Here is a 22,540-nt window from a genome sequence, read left to right as displayed (position 1 = left end):
GCAGTCCCTAGGGGAGGATCAACAGCTGGGTTGCCTGTGGACCAACTGCTGTGACCAGAATTCGAACTTATGCGGGCTCGACCCCGGACGGCCTGGGAGCGCGTAATGGTCAGCATTGCTAAACTCTACACCAACCAGCATTTTTGTTTTGTCAATAGTAATCCTCTTTCAAGGAGAATTCATTTATTAATCCAATCTCTATGAAATAAAGCATTTGTATACCACTCTACCTATACAATGTACATATCTATACACAATCAAATACAACGCTGCAAGTTTCCTCATATAAAAGCAGAGCAATTCTTTTTATATCCTTAATGATGTTTTGTCCTAGAGCTAGAACCTCACAGCGAAAAACATTTACCTGACATACATCTATTAATGAGAGCTTCTTTGCAATCTTACGAACTTACTTGTTGAACGATGTAAATATATGAGTATCCCATCCATATCCTGTATCAGTCCTTACAGATCTTGCAAGTGCTCAAGCCTACAATTGTCATGGAAAGTATTTTCCCTTGCAGGAAAGAACAAAAAAAATCTTATCCTACCCAACAAAATCATGCTCGTCAGACTTATTATCACAACCGACCCATCCACCCTCCTCATTCCAACCGTTCTAATACTGCCCTGGTAACTTTGGATTTGGCTGTAACAGAAAACTGAGAATTTGCTCGAGAACTTTAACATGAGATCTGTAAAGTTATTTGTTACGTACCTGATTCTGCAACAGTATAAGAGCTTAAATATAAGTGACCCCTTCCAAACCTTTCAAGTTACCTTGCACAAACTATGGTCATCTCCAGAGGTAAGGGTACAAATCCAGAGTTATCCATGAAATGTCTGCATTAGCCGTGGAAAATTACATTATGATCCGACAAAGCGAAGCAATTTGCCCCCGTTAACATTATTGCACCACCCACTTAAATATAGATATTCCTGTAGTGACCCAATAACAGTCTAAACCATATTAGGTCATGCCTTCCGACTTACCAAACGCACAGATTTTCGTATATTTGTTGCAAGTCATATCTTTGCACAGATGGAAAGTTCTCATCTTATGACTGCCGTTCCGCGCGGAATTCATCGCTGCGTCCAAGTTTTTGCTGGACAGTAGAGTGGAACCAAGTTCGGGAATCGAACTATCTGCTCGAGTGATCCTGCCAGCGCGAAGGTTTCCTACTGCCTGAATCACGCATGTGTCCTGGGTGACCACAGAAAGATCCATCTTTACTTAGTCGACCACAAACCCAGAGGCTGTCTTGCCTCACTCACCCTTGTACTCTTGTGTGCATGATCGAGTGTGCTGACAGGTGCGGGTTTTTGATGGTGTTGCAATGTGTAGGGTAACATGGAAATGTTGCGAATGATCAAAATATACTTCATTCGTAATATTTGTCCCAAGATACGTAAATGCATGAATGAGCACATAGGCATAAACGTGTGTGTGTGTGTGTGTGTGTGTGTGTGTGTGTGTGTGTGTGTGTGTGTGTGTGTGTGTGTGTGTGTGTGTGTGTGTGTGTGTGTGTGTGTGTGTGTGTGTGTGTGTGTGTGTGTGTGTGTTAAGAGACGGACAACATAAATGCAAAAGTCTTCCCCTAACACAGAATAGTGATCATAAACACAAGTACATGCATTTCGATTAGAATATGTAAATCCATGGATGAGTGCATATCCTTGTGTGTGTAAATATAATATCTGGTAACAGCGCTGCATCATCTACATACAACAACTGGTAACAGCACTATATCATCTACATACAACAACTGGTAACAGCACTGTATCATCTACATACAACAACTGGTAACAGCACTGTATCATCTACATACAACAACTGGTAACAGTACTGCATCATCTACATACAACAACTGGTAACAGCACTGTATCATCTACATACAACAACTGTTAACAGTACTGCATCATCTACATACAACAACTGGTAACAGCACTGTATCATCTACATACAACAACTGTTAACAGTACTGCATCATCTACATACAACAACTGGTAACAGCACTGTATCATCTACATACAACAACTGTTAACAGTACTGCATCATCTACATACAACAACTGGTAACAGCACTGTATCATCTACATACAACTGGTAACTGCACTGTATCATCTACATACAACAACTGGTAACAGATTAGTATCATCTACCTGGGGAAGCAATGTGTGTTAGGAGGGCGAATTTTGGAGTGGCGTCCAAAAATCTTAAAAACACTGAACAACCGTAATGTTATTACATACATACATCTATACCACTGAAATGTTATTACATACATCTATACCTCTGTAGTGTTATTACATACATACATCTATACCACAGTAGTGTTATTACATACATACATCTATACCTCTGTAGTGTTATTACATACATCTATAACACGTAGTGTTATTATATACATACATTTACACCTCTGTAGGGTTATTACATACATACATCTATACCACTGTAGTGTTATTACATACATACATCTATACCACTGTAGTGTTATTACATACATATATCTATGCCACCGTAATGTTATTACATACATCTATAACACGTTGTGTTGTTACATACATACATCTATACCACTGTAGTGTTATTACATACATACATCTATACCACTGTAATGTTATTACATACATCTATAACACATAGTATTATTACATATATACATCTATACCACTGTAGTGTTATTACATACATACATCTATGCCACTGTAATGTTATTACATACATACATCTATACCAATGTAGTGTTATTACATACATACATCTATACCACTGTAGTGTTATTACATACATATATCTATGCCACTGTAATGTTATTACATACATCTAAAACACGTAGTGTTATTACATACATACATCTATACCTCTGTAGTGTTATTACATACATACATCTATACCACTATAATGTTATTACATACATCTATAAAACGTAGTGTTATTACATACATACATCTATACCACTGTAGTGTTATTACATACATACATCTATACCTCTGTAGTGTTATTACAACCATACATCTATACCACTGTAGTGTTATTACATACATACATCTATACCACTATAATGTTATTACATACATCTATAAAACGTAGTGTTATTACATACATACATCTATACCTCTGTAGTGTTATTACAACCATACATCTATACCACTGTAGTGTTATTACATACATACATCTATACCACTGTAATGTTATTACATACATCTATACCTCTGGAGTGTTATTACATACATACATCTATACCACTGTAGCTTTATTGCATACATACATCTATACCACTGTAGTGTTATTACATACATACATCTTTACCACTGTAGTGTTATTACATACATACATCTATACCACTGTAATGTTATTACATACATCTATACCTCTGTAGTGTTATTACATACATACATCTATACCACTGTAGCTTTATTGCATACATACATCTATACCACTGTAATGTTATTACATACATACATCTATACTACACTAGTGTTATTACATACATCTATACCACAGTAGTGTTATGACATACATACATCTGTACCACTGTAGTGTTATTACATACATATATCTATACTACAGTAGTGTTATTTCATACATACATCTATACCACTTTAGTGTTATTACATACATACATCTATAACACGTTGTGTTATTACATACATACATCTATACCACTTTAATGTTATTACATACATACATCTATACTACAGTAGTGTTATTACATACATCTATACCACAGTAGTGTTATGACATACATACATCTATACCACAGTAGTGTTATTACATACATACATATATACCACAGTAGTGTTATGACATACATACATCTATACCACTGTAGTGTTATTACATACATATATCTATACTACAGTAGTGTTATTTCATACATACATCTATACCACTTTAGTGTTATTACATACATACATCTATAACACGTTGTGTTATTACATACATACATCTATACCACTGTAGTGTTATGACATACATACATCTATACCACTGTAGTGTGATTACATACATACATCTATACCACTGTAGTATTACATACATACATCTATACCACAGTAGTGTTATGACATACATACATCTATACCACAGTAGTGTTATGACATACATACATCTATACCACAGTAGCGTTATTACATACATACATCTATACCACAGTAGTGTTATGACATACATACATCTATACCACTGTAGTGTTATTACATACATATATCTATACTACAGTAGTGTTATTTCATACATACATCTATACCACTTTAGTGTTATTACATACATACATCTATAACACGTTGTGTTATTACATACATACATCTATACCACTTTAGTGTTATACCACTGTATGACATACATACATCTATACCACTGTAGTGTTATTACATACATACATCTATACCACTGTAGTGTTATTACATACATACATCTATACCACAGTAGTGTTATTACATACATACATCTATACCACGGTAGTGTTATGACATACATACATCTATACCACTGTAGTGTTATTACATACATACATCTATACCACTGTAGTGTTATTACATACATACATCTATACCACAGTAGTGTTATGACATACATACATCTATACCCTTGTAGTGTTATTACATACATACATCTATACCACTGTAGTGTTATTACATACATACATCTATACCACAGTAGTGTTATGACATACATACATCTATACCACTGTAGTGTTATTACATACATACATCTATACCTATGTAGTGTTATTACATACATACATCTATACCACTGTAGTGTTATTACATACATACATCTATACCACTGTAGTGTTATTACATCCATACATCTATACCAATGTAGTGTTATTACATCCATACGTCTATACCAGTGTAGTGTTATTACATACATACATCTATACCACTGTAGTTTTAATACATCCATACATCTATACCACTGTAGTGTTATTACATACATCTATACCACTGTAGCTTTATTGCATACATACATCTATACCACTGTAGTGTTATTACATACATACATCTATACCACTGTAGTGTTATTACATACATACATCTATACCTATGTAGTGTTATTACATACATACATCTATACCACTGTTGTGTTATTACATACATACATCTATACCTATGTAGTGTTATTACATACATACATCTTTACCGCTGTAGTGTTATTACATACTTACACTTATACCACTCTCTACTCTCATATGAATACCAGTTCCATAACAAAAATCCTCTATGATATAGTTGTTCAATGCACGCCACAGAAAGAGTAAATGAAATGCTTCATTAATGAAAATAAATGCAAATATTGGTTTAACTTTTGATTTTGGTAAATATTAAATTTCTGGTATGTCTCATGTGGTAACACCATCTCAGGGAAAAAGTGTCGTCATTCATTCTATTGCGAATGTCTCACAGAAGATACAAAGCTTCCCTACTCAAACATCATGACTGCCATTCAATACTTGATCTGTCGTATGGAGGATAAGATCTGTTCTTCTCTCATATGCGGCAGTAATATATTGGTCTGTTAGTACACTGTGGTTACATAGTGTAGGTCTGGATAAAGCGTATGACGATTGACTGTAATGCGAATTGAAGGTAATAGATATTCATATAGTCAATCGCCTATACTATGAATATTAAAGTTCTAAGTTGATACAGGCAAATGGACTGAATTACATTTACTGAAAAATAAGAAACGGTGGTACAGGTACGTACGCACGACTGATGGAAGAAGATATGGAAAATTAAGTGGATGAGTTAGCTAGAAAAACACAGCTGAGACACAAGTGGATAACAGGGACGTCAACACCTGAAAAGCTATGTGGAGATGAGGGTATTTGGAGGACTATCTACCGGGGGAATTCACATGGCTGGGGGTAGGATAGAGTGTGGTATGGATCGTCGCCTATGATTGTTACTGTGAGGAGGTCAAGAGGTAGGTGCAAGGGTTGAAAAAGAAGGCAAATGAGAGTTGGGGTGAGGAGTATCATTAAGCTTTAAAGAGAATAAAAAGATGTTTTGGAAAGGAGGTAAATAACGCGCGTAAGTCAAGACAACAAATGGGAACATCGGTGAAGGGGGCAAGGGGGAAGTGATATCAGGTAATGATGAAGTGAGAAGATGGAGCAAGTATTTTGAAGGTTTTTTGAATGTGTTTGATGACAGAGTGGCAGATGTAGGGTATTTTGGTCGGGGATATGTGCGAAGTGAGAGGTTCAGGGAGAATGGTTTAGTTAAGAGAGAAGAGGTAGTGAAAGCCTTGCGGAATATGAACTCTGGCAAGGCGGAGGGTTTGGATGATATTACAGTTGTATTTATTAAGAAAGGTGGAGACTGTGTTGTGATGGGTTGGTAAGAATTTTTAGTGTATGCATGGATCATGGTGAAGTGCCTGAAGACTAGCGAAATGCATGTATAGTGCCATGTACAAAGGTAAAGGGGAAAAAGGTGAATGTTCAAACTACAGAGGCATAAGTAGTTGAGTATTTCTGCAAAATTGCATTGATTGAGAGGGTGAAGGCATGTACAGAGCATCAGACTAGGGAGGAGCAGTGTGGTTTCAGATGTGGTAGAAGATGTGTGGATCAAGCGTTTGCTCTGAAGAATGTGTGTGAGAAATACTTAGGAAAACAGATAACATATTACTGACTACTCACCATCATCATCACAAGAAAGACCGTCATCAACACCTTCATCACTGATATCTTCATCCTGCAAAGACTCAAATCATTTAATTATGTACAATTACAACTCTACAAAGATTGTGATATATTCCGTACAAAAGATATCTTCATAGAAATGCAAACGTATTATTATTATTTTCATTATTATGTTTAGTCGCTGTCTCCCGCGTTAGGGAGGTAGCGCAAGGAAACAGACGAAAGAATGGCCCAACACACCCACATACACATGTATATACATAAACGCCCGCACACGCATATATACATACCTATATATCTCAACGTATACATACATATACATACACAGACATATACATATATACACATGTACATATCCATACTTGCTGCCTTCATCCATTCCTGTCGCCTACCACGCCACACATGAAATGGCACCCCCCCTCACCCCGCACGCCCCTTAGGTAGCGCTAGGAAAAGACAACAAAGGTCACATTCGTTCACACTCAGTCTCTAGCTGTCATGTAATAATGCACCGAAAAAACAGCTCCCTTTCAACATCCAGGCCCCACAGAACTTTCCATGGGTTACCCTAGACGCTTCACATGCCTTGGTTCAATCCATTGACAGTGCGTCGACCGCGGTATACCACATCGCTCTAATTCACTTTATTCCTTGCACGCCTTTCGCCCTCCTGTATGTTCAGGCCCCGATCGCTCAAAATCTTTTTCACTCCCTCCTTCTACCTCCAATTTGGTCTCCCACTTCTCATAGTTCCCTCCACCACTGACACATATATCCTCTCTGTCAATCTTTCCTCACTCATTCTCTCCATGAGACCAAACCATTTCAATACATCCTCTTCTACTTTCTCAACCACACTCTTTTTATTACCATACATCTCTCTTACCCTTTCATTATTACTCGATCAAACCACCTCACACAACATATTGTCCTCATAAATTCATTTCCAACACATCCACCCTCCTCTGCACAACGCCTCGCAACCATATAACCACTATTCCTTCAAACATACCGATTTTTGGTCTCCGAGATTACGTTCTCTCCTTCCACACATTCTTCAACACTCCCGGAACCTTCACCCCCTCCCCCACCCTGTGACTCATTTCCGCTTCCATGGTTCCATCCGCTGCTAAATCCACTCCCAGATATTAAAACACTTCACTTCCTCCAGGTTTTCTCCATTCAAACTTACTTCCAAATTAGCTTGTCCCTCAACCCTACTGAACCTAATAACACATTTACCCTCAACATTTTTCTTTCATACACTCTACCAAACTCTGTCACCAACTTCTGCAGTTTCTCACACGAATCAGCCACCAGCGGTGTATCATCAGTGTACAACAACTGACTCACTTCCCAAGCATACTCATACACAACAGACTGCATACTTGCCCCTCTCCATAAAACTCTTGCATTCACCTCCCTAACAATCCTATACATAAACAAATTAAACAACCATGGAGACATTACGCACCCCTGCCGCAAACCGGCATTCACTGAGAACCAATCACTTTCCTCTCTTCCTACTCGTACACATGCCTTACATCCTTGATAAAAACTTTTCACTGCTTCTAGCAACTTACCTCCCACACCATATACTCTTAATACCTTCCTAAAAGCATCTCTGTCCACTGTCCATGAATGCTACATACAAATCCATCTGTTTATCCAAGTGTTTCTCGCAAACACCTGATCCACACATCCCTCTACCACTTCTGAAACCACACTGCTTTTCCCCAGTCTGATGCTCTGTAAATGCTTTTACCCTCCCATATAATTTCCCAGGAATACTCAACAAACTTATACCTCTGTAATTTGAACTCTCACCTCTATTCTCTTTGCCTTTATATAATGGCACTATGCATGCATTCCGCCAATCATCAGGCACTTCACCATGAACCATACATACATTGAATATCCTTACCAACCAGTAAACAACAAAGTCACCCTCTTTTTCAATAAATTCCACTGCAATACCATCCAAACCCGCCGCCTTGCAGGCTTCATCTTCTTTAATGCTTTCACTACCTCTTCTCTGTTTACCAAACCATTCTCCCTGACCCTCTCACTTCTCTCACTTCGCACACCACCCCGCCCAAAACAACCTATATCTGCCACTCTATCATCAAACACATTCAACAAACCTTCAAAATACTCGCTCCATCTCCTTCTCACTTCGCCACTACTTGTTATTAACTCCCTATTAGCCCCCTTCACTGATGTTCCCATTTGTTCTCTTGTCTTACGCACTTTATTTACCTCCTTCCAAAACATCTTTTTATTCTCCCTAAGATTTAATGATACTCTCTCACCCCAGCTCTCACTTGCCCTCTTTTTCACCTCTTGCACCTTTGTCTTGACCTCCTGGCTCTTTTATACATCTCCCTGTCATTCGCACTACTTTCTTGCAAATATCGTCCAAACGCTTTTCTTTTCTCTTTCACTAACAATCTTACTTCTTTATCCAACCACTCACTACCCTTTCTAATCTGCCCATCTCCCACCTTTCTCATGCTATGAGCATCTTTTGCACAAGCCATCACTGCTTCCCTAAATCCATCCCATTCCTCCCCCACTCCCCTTACGTCATTTGCTTTCATCTTTTTATGTACTCAATCTTTCCTGGTACTTCCTCACACAAGTCTCTTTTCCAAGCTCACTTACTCTTACCACTCTCTTCTTCCGTATACTTATGTATACCTCTTTTAAACCAGGTATTCCTAATCATCAGTCCTTTTTCAGCACACAAATCCACATGCTCTTCAGCATTACCATTTACAACACTGAACACCCCATGTACACCAATCATACCCTCAACTGCCACATTACTCACCTTTGCATTCAAATCACCCATCACTATAACCCGGTCTCGTGCATCAAAACTGCTAACACACTCACTCAGCTGCTCCCAAAACACTTGCCTCTCATGACCTTTCTTCTCATGACCAGGTGCATAGGCACCAATGATTATCATTATCATTATCATTATTATTACTATATTATCATTATTATCATCATTATCATTATCATTACCATTATCATTATCATTTTCATTATTATTAGCACCATCATTACTATCTTTAATAATCATTTATACAAACATTAGATTTTGTTTTGTTTATCAGCAATGTTCATTTCCTGTAAAATTCACAAATTCAAAAAAGAAAAAAGATCAACTCTGTACATTACAAATGTAAGGCAAAAATGAAACTATTAATTTTACAAACATAAAGAAAAAATGAAACTGACTTTTACAACTATATAGAATCATGAAACTGCATTTTTTTTTCAAATTCAAAGGAAAATGAAACGTTTACTTTTCCATTGCCAATAAATGTTTGAAATATTTTGAAAGTATCCTATCTAAATCAAACCCAATGCCTACCATTCGTTCCCATAATCACAAGAATTTTATTAAAGGCAAGATATCAGTAATGTAATCATGTCAAGATAGTTATCATAATTACTGTTATCCATTCTCTATTTGTCACCTGTAATGCACCTCCATCCCCCCCCTCCCCCACCCCACCCCCACCCCTTATCCACAACCAGGCCCCACAAACCTTTCCGTGGCTTTCCCCAGCTGCTGCATATTCCCTGGTTCAATCCAAAGACAGTACGTCCGCCCCCGTATACCCAGTTCCATCAAATTCATTCTATTCCGTACACGTCATTCACCCTCCGCCATGATCAGGCTCCGAGCACTCAAAATCTTTTCCACGCCATTCATCCATCTCTAATTTGGTAGCCGTTTTCTCCTTTTCGTCTCCACTTCTGACACATCTTGATCAACTTTTCACTCACTCCATCCATGTATCCAAACCAATGAACACACTCTCTTCAGCTCTCTTAGTCACACACTCTTTTTTTTTTTAACACAAATTTCGCCTATCTTTTTATCACTTAATCGATCAGACCACCTCACACCACATATTGTCCTCACATATATCATTTCCAACACATCCACCCTTCTCATCTAAAACTCATGCCCCGCATCGACACAACATCGCTGGGACCACTAAACCTTCAAACATCCTCACTTCCTCCCTCCCAGATAACAACATCGTTTGGTACTGAATGGTGTGGGACTTACCTTGTAGGCGTTTGGAAATATGGGGTGGACGATAGATTGTCGAGGTGATGTGATGGCCAGATTTTCATATGGAAAGACAGTACAAGAGCAAAGGTTCTGGAGGAAGTGAAAACAAACGTTGAACATGTTTTCAACGTTTCTGTGAATTCACTAATAACGAAAATGGTGCTTGGGTCTATTCCTTCCAAATCATAGCAAAGATAATAGCCACTGATACAACAGATTACGATATCATTTTCTTAAAGATCAGTAAATAGGATGAGCTAGATTTTTACTTAAAGTCAGAAGGCTCCTTGTGCAGGGGATTACATGAAGCGGATCTGACCACGAAGGCAGCAACGGGTAGGTCTACAGCAGGGCCTCTGAGAGGCGGGTACAGGGGATACATCGTCCCCGGGCATAGGGGTCAAAAAAGGGGACCCAGGAATTTCCTGGGATCTCAGTAAATGTTCGTATATACTGAAGACTAGCATCTTACCTCTCTCTCCTCTTCCATACCCTTTCTGGCCTACAGCACATGGCATAAAACCGTAGTGGATAAAAACAGGATGACTTATGGAGAAGGGAAGGGTGCCCGAAAAAATAAAAACTTTGTACCCCCCCTCCCGATATAATTCCTCTCAGGGGCCCTGGGCTTTACTAAAGGAGAGTTGAAATGATTATGTACCCGGAGAAGTGATGAGAATTCTAATTCTAATTTGCGAGGTTTAATTCAGTCACGAGTGCCTACCTCCGTTAGGTTATACCGTGACGGAGTAGCAAGGTGCGTGTCCGTCCGCTGAGAAGAACTACTGTAGCTCCGAGCTTGAGAAATTAACTCCCATTATGTTATTAACCTTCTCGTGTTATTGTTAGCATTATATGATCAATTGTGAATTGTAGATGTTAATTTGTGTATGTCCCTTAATACAGGAAGTATATAGTTCTGTGTTATTATTATAAAGTAAGATGTTACTGGTTCCGAACCGATGATGGCTACGTCTTGGTCGTGTCAGGTACGAAGGAATGAGGTGGTGGTCTCCAGCCCAGCTGCCTAACTAGTATCAGGCGAAGTGTCGTTACGTTTCTCTCTGTAATTTTGTTGCTTTGATACATGTATTATGTTTCACGACTTAGGGTACGGCTCCACCTGTACGAAGTTCATGCTCTGCATTTCTATGTATCACATTATGTCTCACGTATCCCTGCTTATAATGTAAATAATGAAAATAATATTGATAATACAAAGTACTACGCTCGTCTCTCTATTGTTTGAACGAGCGTCATGCGCTCTGTCGGCAGAAGCTGTAAGTTCCCTGGCAGACGACGCACGCGATCGTGTCTCTCTTAATCTTATGTGTGAATATTGTTTGTTTGGGGATAGATAAACTTAGTGCCACGTTCTCACCAGCGTCTTAGTTTCACCATTCCTACATGGCGCAGTGAGTAGGATCAAGGAGTGGTGTAAAAAGACTGACACAGTGACACAAGATATTACTAAACAAAACGGGGCGCCATAACTGCCCGTTGCGCCCATCTCCACGCCCTGCCCGTCCTGTACTGCCTGTGCCATCCGCCTGCCCTATGAGTCAGCGAGCGTCTGTAGTCTGCCGTGACTTACACAGGTATCTTTTGCTGTGATTTTACCGGTTCTGGGGTGGCACTTTGGTCTTTCCTTCCTCAGGACCCTGTGCTGTTAACTTGTTTTCCTCACGCCAGTGAATCACTATCCCCCACAGCTAGTAGTGCCTTGTCCGGTAGTCCACGGAAGACAGGGGTAAGTAGTTGTCTAGTGAGTGCAGAGGAGACGGGCGAGGCGACACGTCAAGGCTTGAGATATTGGAAGCCATGATGCTCGTGTGGAGAGGCCAGCATAAGGGTCGTTTTCTCTTGTCCCCCCCCCCCCCCCCCCCCCCACACACACACACAACAGACTGACAGGCAGACGCGCACACACATACACCGCCCAGACGCAGCTACCGCAGACGTAAGCCGGTGAAACGCCTGGATATCAAAGTCCTCAGTTCGAACTCCCCCGGGAGGGAGGTGGAGGAAGTATGTTATCTTTATGTATCACAATATATCTCATGAATCCCTGCATGTAATGATGATTATGAATAACGCTCGTCACCCACTTGTCTGAACGAGCGTCATGCGGTCTATCGCCAGAAGCTGTATGTTCTCAGGCAGGCGACCCCGCTCCCTCGTGTCTCAAATCTCACTTGTGTGTTTTGTTTGGTTGAGGGTAAACTTACTTGTCACGTCTTGACCAGCGTCTTTGTTTCACCATTCCCACAACGCCATGGTAACACTGCTGGCAACATGGTTGGAAACAATGTGGACGACACCTTATGTAGACTGTGGGTAACAATGATGGCATCGTTATTCCACATAGTCACACATAGTGTTGTGCAGCCAGCGAAACCAATGTCGATGACATGTGTTGGCTATACTGTCACCATCATTTATGTAACGCATTCACAAACGTGTCGGCTACATTATAACTGTCTCCCAGTGATGAGGTTGGTGTTGGCTCAAGCAATGTCCCTCCCACTTTGCGTTGGTGCAGACAAGACCGTATTCGTCATTCTGCAGACACTTTTAGCAGCTTTTGTCCCGAGTGTTTATAACATTGTTCTTAACGTTGTGTCTTTGGTATGGACGTGAGTCTCAACGTTATCACACAGTCGCCATGTGTAGCAAATAGTGTTTGTTCGAAGTGGGCCCTACCTTTACGTATGCTATAACTCCTTATCTGGTCAAGGGCCAACGTATAACGTGTGTCGTGTGTCACAAGGGTCAGGTAGCAATATAATGAACCCTGAGTTATGTTGCGATGTTGAAGGACTAACGTAAAGTATATTAGGTCGTGTGACAAGAGACTGGTACCAGCATGCCGTATGCTGTGTCGTGGTACAAGGGTCAGGCACCAACGTAACGTCGTGTTACAAGGGTCAGGCACCAACGTAACGTCGTGTTACAAGAGTCGGGAACCAACATGACGTGTTATGTCGTAATACTATGGTTCGGAACCAAAGTAACATACCAACATAACCAACGCTGTACTGCAAGGGTCAGGAACCAACGCAACGTGTATGTGTTACAAAGGTTAGAAACTAACTTATGCTATGTCGTGTTACAAGGGTCAGAAACCAACGTAACGCGTGCTATGCCGTGTTACTAGAGTCAGAAACCAACGTAACGAGTGCTATGCCGTGTTACAAGGGTCAGAAGCCAACGTAACGAATATGTCGTGTTACAAGGGTCAGGAACCAACGTATTGTCTGTTATGTTGTGTTATAAGAGTGAGGACGAAACGTAACACATTGTGTCGTGTTACAAGGGTCAGGAACCAACATATTGTCTGTTGTGTTGTAAGATCAGGACCAGATGTAACACACTATGTCGTGTTACAGGGGTCAGAAATCAACATATTGTCTTATATTGTATTATAAGAGTCAAGACCAAACGTATCACATAATGTGTTATAAGGGTAAGGAACCAACGTAACATGTTATCATGTTACAAGAATCGGGAACCAACGTATTGTATATCAAGTTATAAATGTCAACAACGAACGTAACATATACAGTGTCATAAGATCAACAACGAACGTAACATACGCAGTGTCATAAGATCAACAACGAACGTAACATATGCGTTGTCATATTATAAGGTCAACAACGAACGTAACATAAGCATTGTCATATAAGGTCAACAACGAACGTAACATATGCAATGTCATGAGATCAACAACGAACGTAACATATGCGTTGTCATATTGTAAGGTCAACAACGAACGTGTTGCAAAGTTGAAGAACTAACGTAACGTGTTACATAGGTAGTGAAGCCAATAGAACATATGTCCTGTTACAAGGTTCAGGTAACAACGTAGCATATGTCGTGTTTCAAGGGCCAGGAGCTAACGCAACGTATGTTTTGTCATGTTGCATAGTTCAAGAATAACGTATGGGATGTATTTAGGGAAGCAGTGATGGCTTGCGCAAAAGATGCTTGTGGCATGAGAAGCGTGGGAGGTGGGTTGATTAGAAAGGGTAGTGAGTGGTGGGATGAAGAAGTAAGATTATTAGTGAAAGAGAAGAGAGAGGCATTTGGACGATTTTTGCAGGGAAACAATGCAAATGAGTGGGAGATGTATAAAAGAAAGAGGCAGGAGGGCAAGAGAAAGGTGCAAGAGGTGAAAAAGAGGGCAAATGAGAGTTGGGGTGAGAGAGTATCATTAAATTTTAGGGAGAATGAAAAGATGTTCTGGAAGGAGGTAAATAAAGTGCGTAAGTGATAACGAGTAGTGGTGATGTGAGAAGGAGATGGAGTGAGTATTTTGAAGGTTTGTTGAATGTGTTTGATGATAGAGTGGCAGATATAGGGTGTTTTGGTCGAGGTGGTGTGCAAAGTGAGAGGGTTAGGGAAAATGATTTGGTAAACAAAGGTAGTAAAAGCTTTGCAGAAGATGAAACCGGCAAGGCAGCAGGTTTGGATGGTATTGCAGTGGAATTTATTAAAAAAGGGGGTGACTGTATTGTTGACTGGTTGGTAAGGTTATTGAATGTATGTATGATTCATGGTGAGGTGCCTGAGGATTGGCGGAATGCTTGCATAGTGCCATTGTACAAAGGCAAAGGGGATAAGAGTGAGTGCTCAAATTACAGAGGTATAAGTTTGTTGAGTATTCCTGGTAAATTATATGGGAGGGTATTGATTGAGAGGGTGAAGGCATGTACAGAGCATCAGATTGGGGAAGAGCAGTGTGGTTTCAGAAGTGGTAGAGGATGTGTGGATCAGGTGTTTGCTTTGAAGGATGTATGTGAGAAATACTTAGAAAAGCAAATGGATTTGTATGTATCATTTATGGATCTGGAGAAGGCATATGATAGAGTTGATAGAGATGCTCTGTGGAAGGTATTAAGAATATATGGTGTGGGAGGCAAGTTGTTAGAAGCAGTGAAAAGTTTTTATCGAGGATGTAAGGCATGTGCACGTGTAGGAAGAGAGGAAAGTGATTGGTTCTCAGTGAATGCGGCAGTGGTGTGTGATGTCACCATGGTTGTTTAATTTATTTATGGATGGGGTTGTTAGGGAGGTGAATGCAAGAGTTTTGGAAAGAGGGGTAAGTATGCAGTCTGTTGTGGATGAGAGAGCTCGGGGAAGTGAGTCAGTTGTTGTTCGCTGATGATACAGCGCTGGTGGCTGATTCATGTGAGAAACTGCTGAAGCTGGTGACTGTTTGGTAAAGTGTGTGAAAGAAGAAAGTTAAGAGTAAATGTGAATAAGAGCAAGGTTATTAGGTACAGTAGGTTTGAGGGTCAACTGGGAGGTAAGTTTGATTGGAGAAAAACTGGAGGAAGGAAAGTGTTTTAGATATCTGGGAGTGGATCTGGCAGCGGATGGAACCATGGAAGCGGAAGTGAATCATAGGGTGGGGGAGGGCTCGAAAATCCTGGGAGCCTTGAAGAATGTTTGGAAGTCGAGAACATTATCTCGGAAAGCAAAAATGGGTATGTTTGAAGGAATAGTGGGTCCAACAATGTTGTATGGCTGTGAGGCGTGGGCTATGGATAGAGTTGTGCGCAGGAGGGTGGATGTGCTGGAAATGAGATGTTTGAGGACAATATGTGGTGTGAGGTGGTTTGATCGAGTAAGTAATGTAAGGGTAAGGGAGATGTGTGGAAATAAAAAGAGTGGGGTTGAGAGAGCAGAAGAGGGTGTTTTGAAGTGGTTTGGTCACATGGAGAGAATGAGTGAGGATAGATTGACCAAGAGGATATATGTGTCAAAGGTGGAGGGAACGAGGAGAAATGGGAGACCAAATTGAAGATGGAAAGATGGAGTGAAAAAGATTTTGAGTGATCGGGGCCTGAACATGCAGGAGGGTGAAAGGAGTGAAAGGAATAGGGTGAATTGGAACGATGTGGTATACCGTGGTGGACGTGCTGTCAGTGGATTGAACCAGGGCATGTGAAGCGTTTGGGGTAAACCATCGAAAGTTGTGTGGGGCCTGGATGTGGAAAGGGAGCTGTGGTTTCGGTGCATTATTACATTACAGCTAGGGACTGAATGTGAACGAAAGGGGCCTTTGTTGTCTTTTCCTAGCGCTACCTCGCACACATGAGGGGGGAGGGGGTTGTTATTCCATGTGTGGCGAGGTGGCGATGGGAATACATAAAGGCAGACAGTATGAATTATGTACATGTGTATATGTGTATATGTCTGTGTGTGTATATATATGTATACATTGAGATGTATAGGTATGTATATTTGCGTGTGTGGACGTGTATGTATATACATGTGTATGTGGGTGGGTTGGGCCATTCTTTCGTCTGTTTCCTTGCGCTACCTCGCTAACGCGGGAGACAGCGACAAAGCAAAAATAAAAAATAAAAAAAAATGCTATTTCGTGTTATAAGGGACAGGAACAAACGGAAAGTATTCATATCATGTTACAAGGTTGAAAAAATTAATGTCATGTATGCTATTTCTTGTGACAAGGGTCAAAAACCAGCATATGTCGTGTTACAAGGTAAGGAACCAACGTAAAGTATGTGTTACAAGGTTGAAAATCAACGTAACGGAAGCCATGTTGTGTTGCAAGAGTCAAGGTCCAACATATACTGTCATGTTACAAGGTTCAGGAACCAACTTAAATTATATAAATGTTACAAGGTTGAAACTAACGTATGTTACTAAGTATTACGCCGGTCAAGAGCAACTTACGTTACTTTGTATTACAAGCGTCAGGAACAACAACGTGTCGTGGTACAAGGGTCAGGAATCAACGTAACGCATATTAGATCGTGTTATAAGGGTTATAAGCCAACGTAACGTATGTTACGTCGTGTTACATGAATCAGATACGCTTTGTCGTGTTACGGGTCAGAAACCAACGTAGCTCATGCTATCTTGTGTTACAAGGGTCAGAAACCAACGTAACGTACTTTTTTGTGTTACAAGGGTTAGGAACCAACGTAACGCGTTTAAGAAACCAAGGTAACGTATGCTATGTCATGTTACGTTAGGTATGCTATCTTGTGTTACGATGAACCAACGTAATGTATATCGTTACAAACGTCAGTAACCAATGGGACGTGTGCAGTGCCGTGTTACAAAGGCCAGAGACCACCGTAAAATGCATTTCGTGTTAAACGGGTCAGGTACTAAAGCAACGAATGTTGTGTCATGCTACCAGAGTCAGAAACCAATGTAACGTATGCCATGTCGTGTTACAAGGGTCAGAAGCCAACGTAACGTATGCTGTGTCGTGTTACAAGGGTCAGATACTAAGGTAACTTATGCTATGACGTATTACGAGGGTCAGGGACCAACATAACGTATGTTGTGTCATGTTACATGAGTTAGGAACTAGCGTAACGTATCTTATATCATGTGACAAGGGTCAGGAACCAACTTAAGACATGCTATGCTACATTACAAGGTCTAAGAACCACCGTAAGGAATCTGTGTTATATTTTAAGGATCACGAACCAACGTAACTTATGCTGTGCTATGTTACATGGGTCATGAACCAATTTACCATGTAACATTTTGTGTTACAAGTATCAGAAACCATTATATATCCTGTGTCATGTTACAGTGGTCAAGAACTAACGTAACGATTTTGTTACAAGGGTCAGGTACCAATGTAACGTATGATATGTCGTGTTACAAGGGTCACAAACCAACATAAAGTATGATATGTCGTGTTACAAGGGTCAGGAACCAACATAAAGTATGATATGTCGTGTTACAAGGGTCAGGAACCAACATAAAGTATGATATGTCGTGTTACAAATGTCAGGAACCAGCATAAAATATGATATGTGTTACTAGGTTGAAAACCAACGTAACGCAATCTGAGTCGTGTTACAAGGGTCAGGGACCAACATAACATATGCTATGTCATGTTACACGGCTGAGGAACCAACTTAGAATATGCATTATGTTACAGGGTTGAAAAACCGACGTAACGTATGCTATTTAATGGTAAGCGGCTCAGGAGCAACCTATGTTACCTTGTGTTACAAGAGTCAGGAACAACGTAATGTCTCCTGTGTTATGTTACCAAGGTCGAGAACCAACGTAACACATGCTAAGTCGTGTTGCAAGGGTCATAAACCAGCGTAACGATTGTTATGTATTACAAAGGTCAGGAACCAACGTAGCCCATGCTATCTTGTGTTACACGGGTCAGAAACCAACGTAACGCATGTTTTGCCGTGTTACAAGGGTTAGGAACCAACTTATGTAAAAAACCAAGGTAACGTATGCCATGTCATGTTACGTAAGGCATGCTATCTTGTGTTACGAAGGTCATGAACTAACGTAACGTATGCTGTACTGAGTTACGTGGGTCATGAACCAATTTAGCATGTAGTATTTTGTGTCGCAAGGATTAGAAACTATTTTCATGTATTCTCTGTCGTGTTACAATGGTCAGGAACTAACGTAACGTGTGTTACAAGGGTCAGGAATGAACGTAATATTTTATGTCGTTTTACAAGGTTTATGAGCCAACTTAACGTGTTACAAGGGTTAGGAACCAACGTTGGTTGTATAGTAAGGGTCAGAAAGTAACGTAACGTATTCTATATCATGTTACAACGTAAAGTATGCTATATTATGTTACAAGAGCTAAGAAATAACATGATCTGTGCTATACTGTGTTATAATAGTCAAAAATCAAAGTAAGGGAAGCTGTATCATATCGCATGGGTGAGAGCCACGAAGATAACATGAGATATTTACTGCTCAGTTTAGCAGATTAAGTAATGAGAGGAGGAAAAAAAGATTTAAACACTGTAACCGTGACTCACTTGAGCAGTAGACTGGTAAATGCTTGGACCGTGCTGGGAGTCATGAGGTCTTCAACCCGCAGGAGTTTATATACCCGCTACAGGTGAGGGGGCGTGGCTTCCCACCTGACGGGGCCACAATACGATATGACTTAATTGCTCGCCTCATTGTGTTATGATAATATCGCCAGTACTGCAGATAACTGTTATATATATATATATATACATATATTTTATTTATTTTGCTTTGTCGCTGTCTCCCGTGTTTGCGAGGTAGCGCAAGGAAACAGACGAAAGAAATGGCCCAACCCACCCCCATACACATGTATATACATACACGTCCACACACGTAAATATACATACCCATACATCTCAATGTACACATATATATACACACACAGACACATACATATACACACATGCACACCATTCAAACTGTCTGCCTTTATTCATTCCCATCGCCACCTCGCCACACATGGAATAACATCCCCCTCCCCCCTCATATGTGCGAGGTAGCGCTAGGAAAAGACAACAAATGCCCCATTCGTTCACACTCAGTCTCTAGCTGTCATGCAATAATGCCCGAAACCACAGCTCCCTTTCCACATCCAGGCCCCACAGAACTTTCCATGGTTTACCCCAGACGCTTCACATGCCCTTATTCAATCCATTGACAGCACGTCGACCCCGGTATACTACATCGATCCAATTCACTCTATTCCTTGCACGCCCTTCACCCTCCTGCATGTTCAGGCCCCGATCACTCAAAATCTTTTTCAGTCCATCTTTCCACCTCCAGTCTGGTCTCCCACTTCTCCTCGTTCCCTCCACCTCCGACACATATATCCTCTTGGTCAATCTTTCCTCACTCATTCTATCCATGTGCCCAAACCATTTCAAAACACCCTCTTCTGCTCTCTCAAACACGCTCTTTTTTATTTCCCCGCATCTCTTTTACCCTTACATTACTTACTCGATCAAACCACCTCACACCACATGTTGTCCTCAAACATCTCATTCCCAACACATCCACCCTCCTTCGCACAACTCTATCCATAGCCCACGCCTCGCAACCATACAACATTGTTGGAACCACTATTCCTTCAAACATAGCCATTTCTGCATTCGGAGATAATGTTCTCGACTTCCACACATTCTTCAAGGCCCCAGGATGTTCGCCCCCTCCCCCACCCTATGGTTCACTTCCGCTTCCATGGTTCCATCCGCTGCCAGATCCACTCCCAGGTATCTAAAACACTTTACTTCCTCCATTTTTTCTCCATTCAACTTACCTCCCAATTGACCCTCAACCCTACTGTACCTAAAACCTTGCTCTTATTCACATTTACTCTTAACTTTCTTCTTTCACACACTTTACCAAACTCAGTCACCAGCTTCTGCAGTTTCTCACATGAATCAGCCACCAGCGCTGTATCATCAGCGAACAACAACTGACTCACTCCCCAAGCTCTCTCATCCACAACAGACTTCATACTTGCCCCTCTTTCCAAAACTCTTGCATTCACCTCCCTCACAACCCCATCCATAAACAAATTAAACAACCATGGAGACATCACACACCCCTGCCGCAAACCTACATTCACTGAGAACCAGTCACTTTCCTCTCTTCGTACACATACACATGCCTTACATCCTCGATAAAAACTTTTCACTGCTTCTAACAACTTGCCTTCCACACCATATATTCTTAAAACCTTCCACAGAGCATCTCTATCAACTCTATCATATGCCTTCTTCAGATCCATAAATGCTACATACAAATCCATTTGCTTTTCTAAGTATTTCTCACATACATTCTTCAAAGCAAACACCTGATCCACACATCCTCTACCACTTCTGAAACCACACTACTCTTCCCCAATCTGATGCTCTGTACATGCCTCTCAATCAATACCCTCCCATATAATTTACCAGGAATGCTCAACAAACTTATACCTCTGTAATTTGAGCACTCACTCTGATCCCCTTTGCCTTTGTACAATGGCACTATGCACGCATTCCGCCAATCCTCAGGCACCTCACCATGAATCATGCATACATCAAATAACCTTACCAACTAGTCAACAATACAGTCACCCCCTTTTCTAATAAATTCCACTGCAATACCATCCAAACCTGCTGCCTTGCCGGCTTTCATCTTCCGCAAAGCTTTTACTACCTCTTCTTTGTTTACCAAATCATTTTCCCTAACCCTCTCACTTTGCACACCACCTCGACCAAAGCACCCTATATCTGCCACTGTATCATCAAACACATTCAACAAACCTTCAAAATACTCACTCCATCTCCTTCTCACATCACCACTACTTGTTATCACCTCCCCATTAGCCCCCTTCACTGAAGTTCGCATTTGCTCCCTTGTCTTACGCACTTAATTTACCTCCTTCCAGAACATCTTTTTAATTTTCCCTATATATATATACATCAGTTGATGTCATTGTATCTGCAACATTTTTCATCACTCTCCTACTTGTGTCTTACCTGTGCTTTGAGTTATTAAAAGAAGATGAAAAGACACAACACACCCTCTACAACTGTGAACTGTTCTTCTGGTGTTTTGCAATTGGTATCTACTTGATTCGGTTCATGACACTGGGGGCCATGATTAACAAGAAGTACTCTAGTCTTTCAGTCCTTATTACAGAACAGATTAACATGTATTTACACATGGAGCAGAAACCACAGAAGAAAGATGAGCTCACCCTTGCCAACAATGTTCTAAAACTTGTTTCTGTGCTCCTCAAGGAGCTAGAGAGCCCATTCAAAATCTCTGGTTTATCAGCAAATCCTCTCCTGTACAACATTACACGTCTGGTTGTCCTCTCAGCCTGCTCTGGAGTACTCTCAGATCTGCTTGGCTTCAAACTTAAGCTTCATAAAATCAAGTTCAAGGACATGTGTGAAGATTGAGGACCTGCTTCTGGCGTGATTGACTCAACGCTGTTGTAGGAAACGCGACCACTGACGAACTGACCTGAC

The 22,540-nt window shown here is 40.6% G+C and overlaps 1 protein-coding gene across 1 annotated transcript in view; it reads right to left on the bottom strand.

Annotated features, from left to right (window-relative positions):
* LOC139755702 (uncharacterized) overlaps positions 1-19,605 on the bottom strand; it is a 30,246-nt gene extending 10,641 nt beyond the window's left edge. Inside the window, exons 1-3 of the mRNA XM_071674347.1 lie at positions 19,562-19,605; positions 6,659-6,713; positions 994-1,204 (exon numbers count right to left, since the gene is read on the bottom strand). Of these exons, the coding sequence (XP_071530448.1) occupies positions 994-1,204; positions 6,659-6,713; positions 19,562-19,605 (310 nt within the window). The remainder of the gene's footprint in view (positions 1-993; positions 1,205-6,658; positions 6,714-19,561) is intronic.
* Positions 19,606-22,540: the final 2,935 nt, after the last annotated feature.

The sequence above is a fragment of the Panulirus ornatus genome, chromosome 19 (genome assembly GCF_036320965.1).
Source record: "Panulirus ornatus isolate Po-2019 chromosome 19, ASM3632096v1, whole genome shotgun sequence".
In the NCBI taxonomy this organism is placed as follows: domain Eukaryota; kingdom Metazoa; phylum Arthropoda; class Malacostraca; order Decapoda; family Palinuridae; genus Panulirus; species Panulirus ornatus.
The sequence above is the reverse complement of the archived record's forward strand: the minus strand, read 5'-3'. Positions and strand labels throughout refer to the sequence as shown.